Source organism: Lichenostomus cassidix, chromosome 9 (assembly GCF_008360975.1).
Source record: "Lichenostomus cassidix isolate B80296 chromosome 9, HeHo_3.0, whole genome shotgun sequence".
Taxonomy (NCBI): domain Eukaryota; kingdom Metazoa; phylum Chordata; class Aves; order Passeriformes; family Meliphagidae; genus Lichenostomus; species Lichenostomus cassidix.
This window is the reverse complement of record NC_139490.1, coordinates 22,507,414-22,520,023: the sequence shown is the minus strand read 5'-3', so window position 1 is coordinate 22,520,023 and position 12,610 is coordinate 22,507,414. Positions and strand designations below refer to the sequence as shown.

Below are 12,610 nucleotides of genomic sequence, written 5' to 3'. Positions count from 1 at the left end.
ATATGGGGAGGTGATGAGTTTTTCCTTAGGATTACTGGGGTAGGAGGATAAGGAACTGTTGATCTCAGCACTGCATGTTCCACCCAAGAAAGCTTCAGGCTGTTGTAGAGGATACAAAATCTTGAAGTGAGACAAGCTTACAGGACCTTGGCAGGAAAAATACCCATATGAAAACTAATAAAAAGGTGGGATTTTCCATTGTTCCTGACGAAAGAGCAGAGAAAATGAGGCTTTCTATTGTGAGCTGTCAGTGGTGGTGTCAAGGCAGAGCCTCTGACTTGTGCAGTCCTTGGGACATTCCTGTCGTGGCCTCGCATGGAATGCCAAGGAGCAGAAGCCCTTCTGGACAAGGACTTGGCAGGTGCAGTGGAGAAACAAATAAAGAAATCCATTTTGGGTTATCCTTGTGTTCCTGGCTGTAGGTAGGTCTGCACTGAAACAGTGACCTCAGCCCCTGCCAGTCTTGAAGCTGGAAAACCCTGAACTCTTCACACAGCTTAGGAAAACATTTCCAGTTCCAACTGAGAAATCTTTTTTCATCAATCTGCAGGTCAAGGAACTACAGGGCTACCTCAAACTGAAAATACCTCTTGGGTTTAATTTACTTTCTTTTCCTTTGTGCAAACTTCCAACTTGTCACGGGGTTGGTTTATCTGACTATAAATTTGGGTGACATTTGTAAGCCCTAAAGCGAATATTGTACAGCATCGTGTTGGTGTTTCCTGCCTGTTTTAGCCACAAACACCCTGCAGGGCTTCTCAAAGGACATTTTAGAGAAGTCTTAGCTGACTAGTGGTAGAAATAGTTTTGCAGATGCTGCAGAGAAGGAGTGGGAGAGGCCAGAGTTGTGCTGAAAATCTTCCATCCAGGACAATGGTGGAGGCTGGTTTGACACCAAATGGTTCCTTCTCACCAATTCAAACGGAACTCAGTCTGGTTCTCCTTGAAGCCAAACCACTCTTGAAACCCAGCCTGCCATGGAATTTCCCCAGCAACAAAGGAGTCTGGGGAAGGGAAGGGTAGGGGAGCAGGGAAGTGAAGGCTGTGAGGAATCAGCAGGAGGACCTTGCCAAGCTGGAAATTCGTCACATGGGACCACGTTTGGCTGCTCCAGGACTGACAGCAAGCTCCTTGCCCATAATTGGTGTGCTGATACTTTCACAGCTGAACTCTGGTGTGAGAAAGGCACACAGCCCCTCACGTGCAGGGCTAAAGTTAGCCTTGTAGTATTATGATTGCTCTTATGAGAAGAAAATTAGCAATCCAGGGAAAAGAGTGTCACCCTGATGCTTCACACTTCCTGGCGTGGGGTTTTCTGTGGGAGATGATGGAGCAGATCATGTGTATGGTGGGAACCTCAGATTGCTGTGACGTAGGAAAGGCACAAGATGAGGTTGCAAAACATTTTCTTCCAGCAGAGTGAAGGATGGGTTCCCCTCTTTTGAAGTAAAAATAGAGAGGAAGGAGAAATTGGACTGTGCTTATCCTGCATGCATTGTATTTCTCTTCATTTTGGACACTGTTTTGTCTTATTTAAGGATGAAATAGCCTGAGATGAACTCAGGTGCTAATGATGCCAAGGTAGCAGGTTCAATCCCCTCATGGACCATTATTCACTTAGGAGTTGGACTGGGTGATCCTGCTGGGTCCCTTCCCACTCAGACTATCCTGAAATTCTGTGACTAAAATGGGAATTTCTGTCCTGGTGCCAACTCTGATTTTCCTTTCAGAGGAACTGTCAGATAATCTTCTCCTCAGCTCATTTTTCCTAGAGGAATGGAATTGCCTGCTGTAACTCAGCCTCACCCATTCATCTTTTCCCATGTGGCTCTTGGTGGGCTCCAGCTCCATCTTCTGTTTCTTCCTGTCTTGGACAGGATTTTTCCCCTTGACAGTTTCATTGATTTGAAGGTTCATCCTTCTGCCTGCACAGCCCACAAGCCATTCTTCTCTTTGCTTGTGCCACCTGTAACTCCTGTAACTCCAACAAAACTGCTCCATCTTTGCCATTTTCTCGTGCTGCAGTTTCACTGACTCCTGTTCTCTGACAAAGAGGTGATTCATGTTCTCCTGGTCCTGGTCCTGAACTTCCCTGTGGGAATTGGAGTTTCCTCATTGCACCTCATCTGACACCCATGGCAGATAAGAAGTGCAGATATCTGGTGACTAACAGTAATTAAAATATCCAGTAATAACCTTTCAATCTTATTACCAAGGAATAAGATATACACGTCATAGGGATACACACAGCACCTGAGGAACAGCAGGGACACCTGTGAGGATGCAAAGGGCAGGAAGTAGGAACCAGCCTCATAAACACGGGAATGTTTATTCTGAAGTTTTATTGAAGTATTAGAGAGAAAGGAAGGTGTCATCCCAAGATAGTCATCTCAGATTGTTACAGGAGTTCACTACTCAGGCACTGCTTGCTGCCTTTAGGGCAGATGTGGTAGAAGCCTGAAAATCTGAAGCTGTGCTTGTCTTGGTGAACTCTGCCAGTGTCAGTTCTGAAATAGGGAAGAGCAAGGCAGAAGGACAGCTGCAGCACTTGCAGAGGCTGGCTCACCCAGCCAGTCATCCTTCCTTTGGATGTGTGAGGGATGGAGGATGAGGATGTGGTGGGAGGCCCTTGGGTGGAGGAGGGGAGCACAGGCTGGGATGTTATAAATAGTCACCCGGGGTGATGCCTCCAGAACAGGACACATCCGAGGGGTGGACACTGCTGGCTCCGTGTGGCATCACTCCTGGGTAAGCTGGGCAGAGGGGAGGATTTGCTGGAATCTCTGTGCTTTTGGTGATGTGCTGGCAGAAGGGAGTGCTGCTTTCAAGGGTCCTGATGGAGACTGGAGCACTTTGGCTGTGCCTCCCCTGAGCAGGGGTTTGTCTCACTGCATTGCTGCTCACTCTTTTGAGGGGACAGAACACCATGGGAGCTTCATGGGGGAAGGAGACCTCCTGCCACCCCCAGGGAAAGAGCAGCGGTGGAGGGGAAGGAGAGTCCTTGGAAAGGCTGAGGGGAGATGTGCAGAAAGGCTCTGGCTGGTGAGAGGCCAGGCTGTGAGCTCAGAGCAGCAGGAGCTGTTCCAGGAGGTTTACTGTGGTGGGCAGGTGGGACTCAGCACTGGATACTCATGGCTGTGGGGAGAGACAACCTCACACAATGCCTGGACTGCAGGTGGGACCTCACTGAGGGCAAGAGGCCCTCAATTCCCATAACCAAGTCAGGAAATCAAGAGAGGTGGAATTCCAGGATGGGCAGAGCTGATGGTCCAGCTCAGGTGTCTTGGCTTGTGCCATCTCCACACAGGTCCCACAGCCCCATTCCCCATGCTCAGCCATCCCCAGTGTCCTGCTGGGACTGGCGTGGCTGGTCCTGAGCAAACCCACCTCACTGGTGCCCCCCAGCCCCTCAGGCAGTGCCAGGGCTGGACAAGCTGCCCTGGCTGCTCCTCCCCAGTGCTGAGGCTTCACATGAGGGAGCTGAGGCAGCTCTTCCCACGGAAACATGGAAACAGCAGCCGTGGTGCCACAGCTGCTTCTGCTTTGCGAAGCCAGAGCGAGCATGAAAAAAATCACCCAGCGTGAGAAGCAGCTCGAGCTGGGGAACTTGTGCAAAATGAGTTGCAGTCCACCAGGAAAGGGGGAAATGCATAAAGCCCAACTTGGAGCAAAAAGAACTCAGTGTAGAAAATACCTGGGAGCCAGGAGAAGAGCAAACCCTGCTGATTTCAGCAGTCCCAGAGTGACCAATGGACATCCTGTACAAGGTGAGGGTCTTGTAGGTACAGAAGAGAGGCAGTTTTGGACAAGGTATCACCTGGAGATGGGCAAGTGCTTTCTAGGTAAACTTGCAACTTGATAAGATGCCAGTGGAACTGGAGGATAGGTAATAATGTTTTCTTAATTAAATTTAATCAGTTTCAGCATATGCAGACCTGTGGAAAGACTAGTGTGCAACAGGGATGGAATTGCTGTTGGATTTGATTGGAGACTGATGTGCTTTCACTTGCTATTGTCCAAGGATTTTGTCTCTTTCTTGGCTCCCTCCTGGTTGTTGTAAACACTGAAAGCCAAACTGAGATGTGGTGGGTGGTTGGCTCCCTGCAGTAACATTTTCAAAGAACCACAGACTGGTTTGGGTTGGAAGGCATCTTAGACACCCTCTTGTTGCAACCCCCTGCCATGGTCAGGGACATTTTGGAGGAGCCAACCCTGTGCTCACACAGGTCTCGGGCCTTGGTGTGGAAACTCCACTGCCCATTCAGCAAAGAAATAGTAAGATTTGTATTGGAAATTGCCTTCAAGCAGGAGCAGTGCCAGTGGGGTGGGCTGAGAGCCAAAAGCACAAACCAGCAACTCCAGTCCACCTACAGCTGTGCGATGGGCTCGGGGTGGGGAAGCCTCGGGGCACTGCGGGGCTGAACCTCCTTTTCCTCTCCTCCTCCCCATGCCCTGCAGGCCAGCCATGTGCGTGGGGAGGTGCAGCCGGATCGTGGGGCCCTGCCTGCTGGTGCTGGGCTCGCTGTCCGTGACAGCCAGCATCCTGCTGCTGTTCCCCGGCGGGGCAGCCCGCTACCTGCTGGAGGGACACATCAGCAGCCACGCCAAGGCCGTGCCGGGACTCTGGGGAGGAGGCATCGCCGTGAGTACCGCGGGATGCTCCCGTCCAGGAGCGCTCCGGAGCGGGGGCGGGGGATGGAGCAGGCCAGTGGCTCCCCTGTGTCCCCAGCTGTGTTTTCTGTCCCCAGGTGCTGCTGGCAGCGGCTCACGTCACGGCGCTGGGCTGGCAGTGCTCCGGCTGCTCTCACTGCGGCACTCGGCACAACGTAAGGCAGCGCCTGACAGAGCCAAGGCGGGGGTGGCGGCGCGGGCGGGGGGTGGCTGTGTGCCACCTGTGCCACCTGTGCCACCTGTGCCACCTGTGCCATGGCCCTGCGGCGGGACATGGCAGGGATCCTCCTCTCCCACGGCCCCGTGGTGGATCGTGGCAGAGTCCCCCCTGTCCCGTGTCGGGTCACAGCTCCTCTTTCGTGGTCCCACGGTGGGATATGCATCCCTGTCCCTCTCCCACCGCGGATCCTGGCAGTGTCCCTCTCTAATGGCCCTGTGCTGGGCCGTGGCCAGGTGCCACCTCCCCAGAGGACAGGGCTTCCCCTGTGTGCCGGGATGGGCTCTGCAGTCACTGCCTCTCCCTGCCCTCTCCATTCCCTGCCCACCTCTGCCCAGCCCAGTGATGGTTCCATCTTCAGCCTCAGCTGGGGAGCTTTCCCCCTTCCCAAACTCTGCTGACAACCTGCAGCCACATTTTGGATCCCCGCTGACATTCTGTGTCCCCCACAGGCATTCATCTCCGTCGTGCTCTCCAAGCTGGCTCTCCTGGGTGCTGCTGCCTGCTTCGTCCTCTCCGGGGTGGGTTTGACCAATGGTCCCCTCTGCTTCTACAACACCACCGAGCTCGGCCTCAGGCAGGGAGCCCTCTGGGGTTATCCCTTCCGGGATGCCATTGACCAGGGGCCTGATGCCAGGTGAGGGGCTGAGTCACCAGGGCCACCATGTCAATTTATTGCTAATTAAGTGGATTAATTAAGGCGGTAGGCTGGGCAGGTGCTTGCTGGTGGTGATTGATGCAAGACTAGTAGCTCAAGGAGTCCTCACCTTCCATGGATTTCTACATGGTCCTTTCCATCTCCATCACCTCCTCCTGATGCTGCTCACCCTCGGGATGAAGGATGGGTGTCTGGGGTAGAAAGTGATAGCATTCTGGACCTGCTGCAGGCAGCAACCTCCACCTTCTCCCCTTGCTGTCACCCAGGGCTGAGAACTACCTGTACAGTCGGAGAACCTGGAGCATCTGCCTGGAGCCAGAAGGCATTGTCACCTGGCATGTTGTCCTGTTCGCCCTCCAGCTGCTCATCAGTCTGGCCGAGATGGTGCTGGCCTTGCTGCAGATCCTCAACGGCTGCCTCGGCTGCCTCTGTGGCTTCTGCGAGGGCAAGTAAGGCATGGTGGTGGTGCCAGGAGGCTGCCACTCGGAGGAGGTGTCACCCCAGGTGTCACTTGGCTGCTGGCACATGCTGTGGAGGGGCACAGCAGGAGCTGTGACAGCAGCCCACTGCAAGAGCCCCGTGTGAGATGGACAGAGCCCTGTGGGGAACAGACACCCCCGCTGTTGAAGCAGCACGTGGGGACAAAGTGCCAAGGGCTGCTCCTGTGCAGATCCCCCAGCCCAGGCCATATCCCTTCCCGTGGGACTGGTGGCCATTTGGGGTCACACAGTGGCTTGCTCAGGGATGGAGGTAAGGACTTGGCTTCCAGCATCCCCACATGAGCCCAGCAGCTGCCTCAGCCACTCCTTGTGTCCTGAAATGAGCCAGAGAACAATTTTGCTATCACAGTTTGAAGCATTAGAAAGCAGGCATTTTTTAATACAGCGCTGGACACATTTGGAAGATTTTTCCTGTAATCAATTTTTCCTGAAACATCCCAACAGGGTGTTTGTTCCACCATGATCAGACACACTCATTACAAGGGACTTCCTAGCCAATACATAAACATCACTTTCCTAGAATTAATTTACATGCCTTTCCCCCCTTCCTGGAAGTCATTTTTTGGTCCTAGGAGTTTTTCTAGTTGTACTCACTGAGTTCCCCAATACTGTGACCTTGCTTTGAACTTCTCTCCCAGCACGAGCTGTTGTTTCTCGTCGCACAACTTTACCACAGAAGTCACTATGTTCCTCATTACCTGTTTCCCCACTGGTTCCACTTTCACACTGTTATCTAATTTGCCAATTAGTCTTTAAGATTTATTTTGCAGCTTCAAGGGAACTGGAAATTCCTATTGTCCATGTTGTCTGTCACTTGTCAGCCTCCACCCACCCCAGCAGAGTGTGAGACATGGTGGTGTCACAGCCAGAAGAGCTGAACGCTAACTTTTGTTAATCAGTTCATATTTAGGGCAGCTGAGCTGGTGTTTGTCAGCTGCACAGGGCAGGAGAGGTGAAGGAGACCTGAGGAGCCAAGCTGGGACCCTTGGATGCAGTCGTGCTGAGGGAGGCAGAGCTGGAATTGAGGTGTAGCTCCCCAAAATTCACCCACACACAAATGTCAGGAGCAGCTGCTGCTCATTCCCAGGAGCAGAGCCCCACTCCTGTGCTCAACCACTCCCCATAACCCTTACAGGACCCTGAGCCTGCCCCTGCTGGGAGGGGCTTTGTCCCCAGACTGACCAGGGCCAGAGGGGAGCAGTGATGGCTACAGCACATTAAAAATCTGAGGCCCTGGCCAGATTAAAGAGAAACTGGGCCACTGTGGTGGTTGAACCCCAACTAGCACCTGAGCACCACCCAGCTATTCATCCCCATCCTATGGGATGGGGAGAGAATCAGAGGGGTGAAATCTTATCCTGGGTTGGCATAAGAACAGTTTAATAATTGAAATAATAATAATAAATAGTAATGAAAAGGAAATTAACAAAGAGAGAGAACTAAAGCCCCAGACAGACAAGTAATGTAACACAAACATTTCCTTATCATCAACCCAGATATAAAACCCAGCCCCATCCCAGCTACGATGAAGGAATGGAACTCTACCCCAGCCCAAACCCTCACGGTGACTTCAGAGAGACCATTGAGAAAAAGTCTTTTCATTAAAAAGAAAGAATTTAACATTATATAACATATTTATATAGCATAACTATTTATAACAAGGGGAGGAAAACCCTGAGATCAGGGTGATGGTACCAGGTATGGCACAGCTGGAGCATCATGTCCCCCTGTGCCAGCACCTGGCACACAGGGATGGCACAGGGCACCCCTGGCTGCCTCCCCCCTGCACTGCTGCTGCTACCCTCCAATGACTATTTCCAGAGGTGGCTCTCAGTTGGAGAGGAGCCTGGGACTGGGCTGGGGGCAAAGCCTCCCCACCCAACCAATATATGATATAAAAAATAGCAATAAAAATGAGATGAAACCCGTTTTGGGGACAGTAACACGCCTCTGTGTGCTGTGGCTGTGCTGGACAGTGGCAGGAGCCAGGCTGTGTGTTGATGCCCCAGGATCAGCACCAGGGAATGGGGGAGCTGCCCTGGGGGGCTCTAGGAGACAAGGCAGCTCTTTGGCCTCCTCTTGCCCCGGTGGCGCGTGGGGCCGCGGCCCGGCCGGGGAGCAGTGGCTGTCAGGGGGATGTTCTGGAGCACATCGTGCAGCGTGAACATGCTGAAGGAGATCTGCTCGTAGGGTGACCTCATGCCGTTCTCATAGAGGCAGCCGAAGGCGATGGCCGTGCCACCAGCCACCGGTGAGTCCCTGTAGGGCAGCTCCATGTAAGCCAGGTCTGAATAAGCACTCGGACCCTCGTAGATGACCCAGGGCTCTGTCCAGCTCTCGGCGTCCCTGGGGAAGGTGCTCAGGTGAACCCCCATGTTGACCCGTGACATGGAGCTGGTGGGGTGGGAGTAGAGGATCCATGTTGGTGCTTGGAAGAAGGGAGTGGGGTTGGGGGTTGCTGCAGAGTCCCTCTGGACCAAGGTGGCACTGTGGGCATCATCGTCATGCCCCGGGGTGGCACAATCCTCATTGGGCTCAGCTGGCTTGTGGTGGTTGCCCGTGGGCAGCTCAGCACCTCCTGCCTGGTGGGTGGGCAGCTGCCGAAATCCCCGCAGCACCCCAGGGAGCAGCCGGCGAGCTGAGCCATGGGAGGTGCTGGGGACATACACCAGTGGTGCGGGGAAGCCAATGACACTGCCGTGGCAGCCATGGGGGGGCTCAACCAGCCGCTGGACCAGCTGTCCCCCGTGGAAAACAGCCCCGTCATCCGTGCTGAGCGCCTGCACCCTGAAGCCCAAGGGGCTGCGGGCATTGCAGTAGAGCACGTTGGATCCATCCTCCTCGTCCACCGACACCAGCTGGCACTCGCCCGTCTGCAGGTTGGGGATGAACTCCCCGAAGCGCCAGCCGCGGCCGTGGTCGTCGCTGTAGAAGGCGAAGGAGTGCGGGGTGGTCTTGCAGAGCTGCCCGAAGCACTCCTTGCAGTCGATGTGGTAGCTGTAGGCAGGCACCAGCAGCCGGCCCGAGCGCAGCTGGATGCCGTGCCCAGGGCCCAGAGCGAACGTCGCCCAGTCTGGGAACGGAGATGGGATGGGGTGAAGGTGGGATGGGGAAAGAGTGACCACCCTGGTGCCCTGCTGTGCCCAGTGTGGAAGGGTCCCCAGGGCTTCCTCCCATTCAAGCCAAGCCAAGTGGTGGGGTGGGAGGGCAACAGAGCCCAGTGCTGCCTGGCTGTCCTCACACACGGCTGTGGGGCCTCTCCATCTTCTCCCAACCTCCAGTAAGTGACACAGATATTCCCTCCACCCCTTCTCCCCTCTGCTTGAGGTCCCCTTCCAACCTTTTTGAAGCTTGTGGGCTTCCTACCTCAAGGTCAACCCCAGCGATGCCACTGGTGGCTCCAGAAGGCCAAAACCCACACCCCTCCCCCTTGCTGACTGCTCTCCCCTCTCCTCACCCCATCCCAGCTGTACCTTTGATGGTTGCTCCAATGACCTGCTGCGTCAGGTCTGTGGCTGTGCTCCAGCTCAGGCCCTGATCAGCGCTGGTGACACAGCAGAGGCGGGTGACATTTTGGCCAGTGACAATCTGGTAGGCTTCAGGCGTCCTGCCCAGCACCGTGATGAAGAAGAGGAAGAGGGTGTCCGTGAACTCATCGTAGAGCGGGCAGGGGTTCATTGAGCGGTGGTGCTGCAGCGTTGCCGTCTCCAGCACACGCATGTCTTCCCACTGCCCAGGGAGGAGAAGCAGGGCGACAGGATGGAGAAGGATAAGGATCATCCTACTGTTGTGCCCAGAGCTGCTGTGGCTGCCCCATCCCTGGAAGTGTTGCCAGCTGAGTTGGATGGTGCTTGGAAGGTGTCCCTCCCCATGACAGGGACATGGAAGGAGATGGCCTTTGAGATCCCTTGCAGCCCAAACCAACCCGTGACTCTGCGATTCACTTCACCCGTCCCAGCCTCCCCTCCCCGTGTGGCTGCTTCCAGAGCTTGGCTGTGCCACACATAAGCCATGAGGACAGCTCCCGCTCTGTCCCCAGCCCAGCGTGTCCCCCAGCCCCCTGTCCCACCTCCACGTAGCTGCCGTAGATGGTGCCGCGGCGCAGCACCAGCAGGTTGGCGTGGGCATCGTCGGCGCTGAGCCGCTCCTCGGCAAACGCCAGCAGCTTGGCCACGCAGGGCAGGTAGAGGAGGGCGGGCACACGGTATGTGACACCGTTGGATTCCTTTTCGAAGAGCACCGTCCGGGCGGGGAAGTGCCGGGAGCTCATGGCAGCTGCGGCAGAAGGAGCCGGTGGGCTGATGGAGGTGGGGGGACCAACTGCTGGGCATGGCCAGGGGTGCTGGGGTGCCGGGGTGCCCTTGGAAGGGTTTGGGGTTTAACCTGGTGGGCTTGGGTCTGGGTAACCCGCCCTGAGCAGGGGCTGAGGGGCAGGGCTGGGGTGGAGAGGGGCTGAATGTGCCCTGGCAAGTCACCACAGCTTAGAGGTGAGTCAGGACGTAGGGTAGCAGCGAGGAGGCTGACCTGGGGACCCCAAAATGAAGTGAAATAAAATGGATTTGATCTTTAAGATGCTCTTCTAGGAAATCAAGGCCAGTGAGCAAAGGGCAGAGTGAGGGCAGAGTGAGACCTGCAGCTCCACACTTCCTTCCAGCTGGTGTTGGGGGGAAAGCACCCACAGAGGAGACCCCCCAGACCAGCCCAGGCTCATCATGAGAGGGTCAGGGAGTGCTTTGTCCTGCTCCTCTGGTGCCTCCAGTGCAAGAGACCTAGCTGGCCTCCTTCCCCCTCCTCTGTGGGGGGAACCCGAGGTGCACAGCACAGACAGTGGGGTCCCCAGCCAGGCTGTCCCTGTGGCAGTGGATGAGAGATGTCCCCAAATGCCTTTCCTTCAGGGACAGGAGTGACACCACAGTCAGCTGTCCCCAGCTTACATGTCCCTACATTTCCCTGGAGATTATCACCACAGAAGGAGATGGGCATCCACTCCAGGCTGCTGGAGCAGCCACGTCCCACTTTCACCAGTGGCTTCACCAGGAGCTTTTGCTGATTCAACACCCCCCTGGAGAAAGTGAAGGCACTCACCGGGTCCTGCTCAGCCGGAGTGTCCCCTCTGTCCCTCGGCCCCAGCACGGGGTAGCACCAGCTGTCTCCGTGGCCTGCTTTCTGCAGAGCGGTGGCCTCAGTGCTTCGCTGGCACCCCCTCCCCTCGCGGGGTGCCCCCTCCGGTGGGTCACGGGGCTCCCACGGCGGCGGTGCCCGGCAAAATCGCTGAGTCAGCAGTGGCGCTGCTGCTGCGGCGCCCGTGGCACAAAGGCACCCTTATGGGCTCGGGCAGCGCCGGGGGCACCGCGGCTGCACAGCCACCTTGCTTGGACCCCCGGCAGGGGAAGCACGGGGATCCATGGGGCGGGGATTGCATCTCCTGCCTCAGTTTCCCTCCTCCTGCAGGCTGGGAGAGGCTACACTTCCCTATCCAGGTGTTCCAGCCCATGTTCAGCACAGTGCGCCGTGCCGTGAGCTCCCCAGCCTGGGGGCTGTGGTCCAAAGGGTCCCAACCCTCCCAGGACCCCCAACCTTCCGTGGATCCCCCACCCTCCCAGGACTCCCAGCCCTTCCAGGATCATCAGCCTTCCCAGAACCTCAGCCTTCCCCGGATCCCCAGCCCTTTCAGGACCCCCAGCATTTCCAGGACCTCAGCACTATCAGGACCCCCAGCATCACAGAATCCCCAAACCTACCAGGATCCCCAACCTTCTCAGGATCCCCACCTGCACACAGATCAGCTACTGAGAAACTATTTTTATACCTATATTCCATCTCTCTCATCAGTTTAGCTAAAAAGGCTTGACAATTCCCATGGCAAGTCACGAATCAGAAGCTCCAAGGGGAAAACTGAGGCGGAGGCTGCAGAACTGCCCGGGAATGGCCCCTGGGATGGCCCAGGGTGAGCACGTGTGGCTCCAGCAGCTCCGCCTGGCTGCTACAAATGCCTCCCAAGCCTTGGGTTAATTTTAGTGATGATTCCTGTAGCAAGGGACTGTGAAAGTGTTGTTAATCTGGGTTGTTCCTGCTGGACACTGGGCTGGTTAACCCCTGCCCCAGCTGCTAGACACAGCTGAGGAAAATCCAGGCTCTGGTTCTCACCCCTCTCCCCCTGACAGCATCACTCCTGCTTCCTGCCTGGAGCTGCTGCCTCACAGCTTCACCCCCAAGGCAACATTGTCAGCCAAGTGACTCCAGATCCAATCTCCCCATCCCATCATTTGGGACCCTGCTGCTGTGGCAGTGCCAGGAAGATTTGTGAGGATGGCAGTACCAAGCCAAATGGATTTGGTGTCACTGCTTGTCACCTCTTCCCAACACACCTGTCAGTCAACAGTGACATCGCCAAGAGTGTGATATGTTTTAAAGCTGAGCCAGCAGCTCCTCCTGCTCCTGCTGGTCTGGGCAGCACTGGGGGCCTGGATGGCACCAGTGTGCCCAAAGCTGTGCCTCACTGCATCCCTCCTAATCCGTGCTGGCAAGTTTGGCCAACACAACAAGGGAAGCCCCAAAAAAGCC

The 12,610-nt window shown here is 55.7% G+C and overlaps 2 protein-coding genes across 3 annotated transcripts; one reads left to right on the top strand and one right to left on the bottom strand.

The window, feature by feature from the left end:
* Positions 1–4,464: 4,464 nt before the first annotated feature.
* On the top strand, positions 4,465–5,999 carry TM4SF19 (transmembrane 4 L six family member 19). Its single transcript, XM_085069893.1, has 4 exons — positions 4,465–4,642; positions 4,749–4,826; positions 5,341–5,525; positions 5,813–5,999. Exons 1-4 carry the CDS (start codon positions 4,466–4,468, stop codon positions 5,997–5,999), a joined length of 627 nt encoding a protein of 208 aa, XP_084926019.1. The 5' UTR covers position 4,465.
* Positions 6,000–7,405: 1,406 nt separating this feature from the next.
* On the bottom strand, positions 7,406–11,675 carry NEU4 (neuraminidase 4). 2 transcript variants are annotated; one of them, XM_085069890.1, is made up of 4 exons: positions 11,132–11,675; positions 10,116–10,321; positions 9,520–9,775; positions 7,406–9,119 (listed from the first exon to the last, which is right to left on the bottom strand). In XM_085069890.1, exons 2-4 carry the CDS (start codon positions 10,314–10,316, stop codon positions 8,095–8,097), a joined length of 1,482 nt encoding a protein of 493 aa, XP_084926016.1. In that variant the 5' UTR covers positions 10,317–10,321; positions 11,132–11,675; the 3' UTR covers positions 7,406–8,094. The 2 variants fall into 2 exon arrangements, with proteins under 2 accessions (XP_084926016.1, XP_084926017.1); XM_085069891.1 differs by lacking the exon at positions 11,132–11,675 and having other exon boundaries at positions 9,520–9,653; positions 10,116–10,305.
* Between the last annotated feature and the right edge of the window lie 935 nt (positions 11,676–12,610).

Excerpts from the sequence above, each read along its gene's own strand:
- TM4SF19 (XM_085069893.1), top strand. The coding sequence starts at position 4,466 with ATGTGCGTGGGGAGGTGCAGCCGGATCGTGGGGCCCTGCCTGCTGGTG. Across the intron at positions 4,643-4,748 it reads TCTGGGGAGGAGGCATCGCC|GTGCTGCTGGCAGCGGCTCA; the intron begins GTGAGTACCGCG and ends TTCTGTCCCCAG. Across the intron at positions 5,526-5,812 it reads GACCAGGGGCCTGATGCCAG|GGCTGAGAACTACCTGTACA; the intron begins GTGAGGGGCTGA and ends GCTGTCACCCAG.
- NEU4 (XM_085069890.1), bottom strand. The coding sequence starts at position 10,316 with ATGAGCTCCCGGCACTTCCCCGCCCGGACGGTGCTCTTCGAAAAGGAA. Across the intron at positions 9,776-10,115 it reads TCTACGGCAGCTACGTGGAG|TGGGAAGACATGCGTGTGCT; the intron begins GTGGGACAGGGG and ends CTCCCTGGGCAG. Across the intron at positions 9,120-9,519 it reads CATTGGAGCAACCATCAAAG|ACTGGGCGACGTTCGCTCTG; the intron begins GTACAGCTGGGA and ends CTCCGTTCCCAG.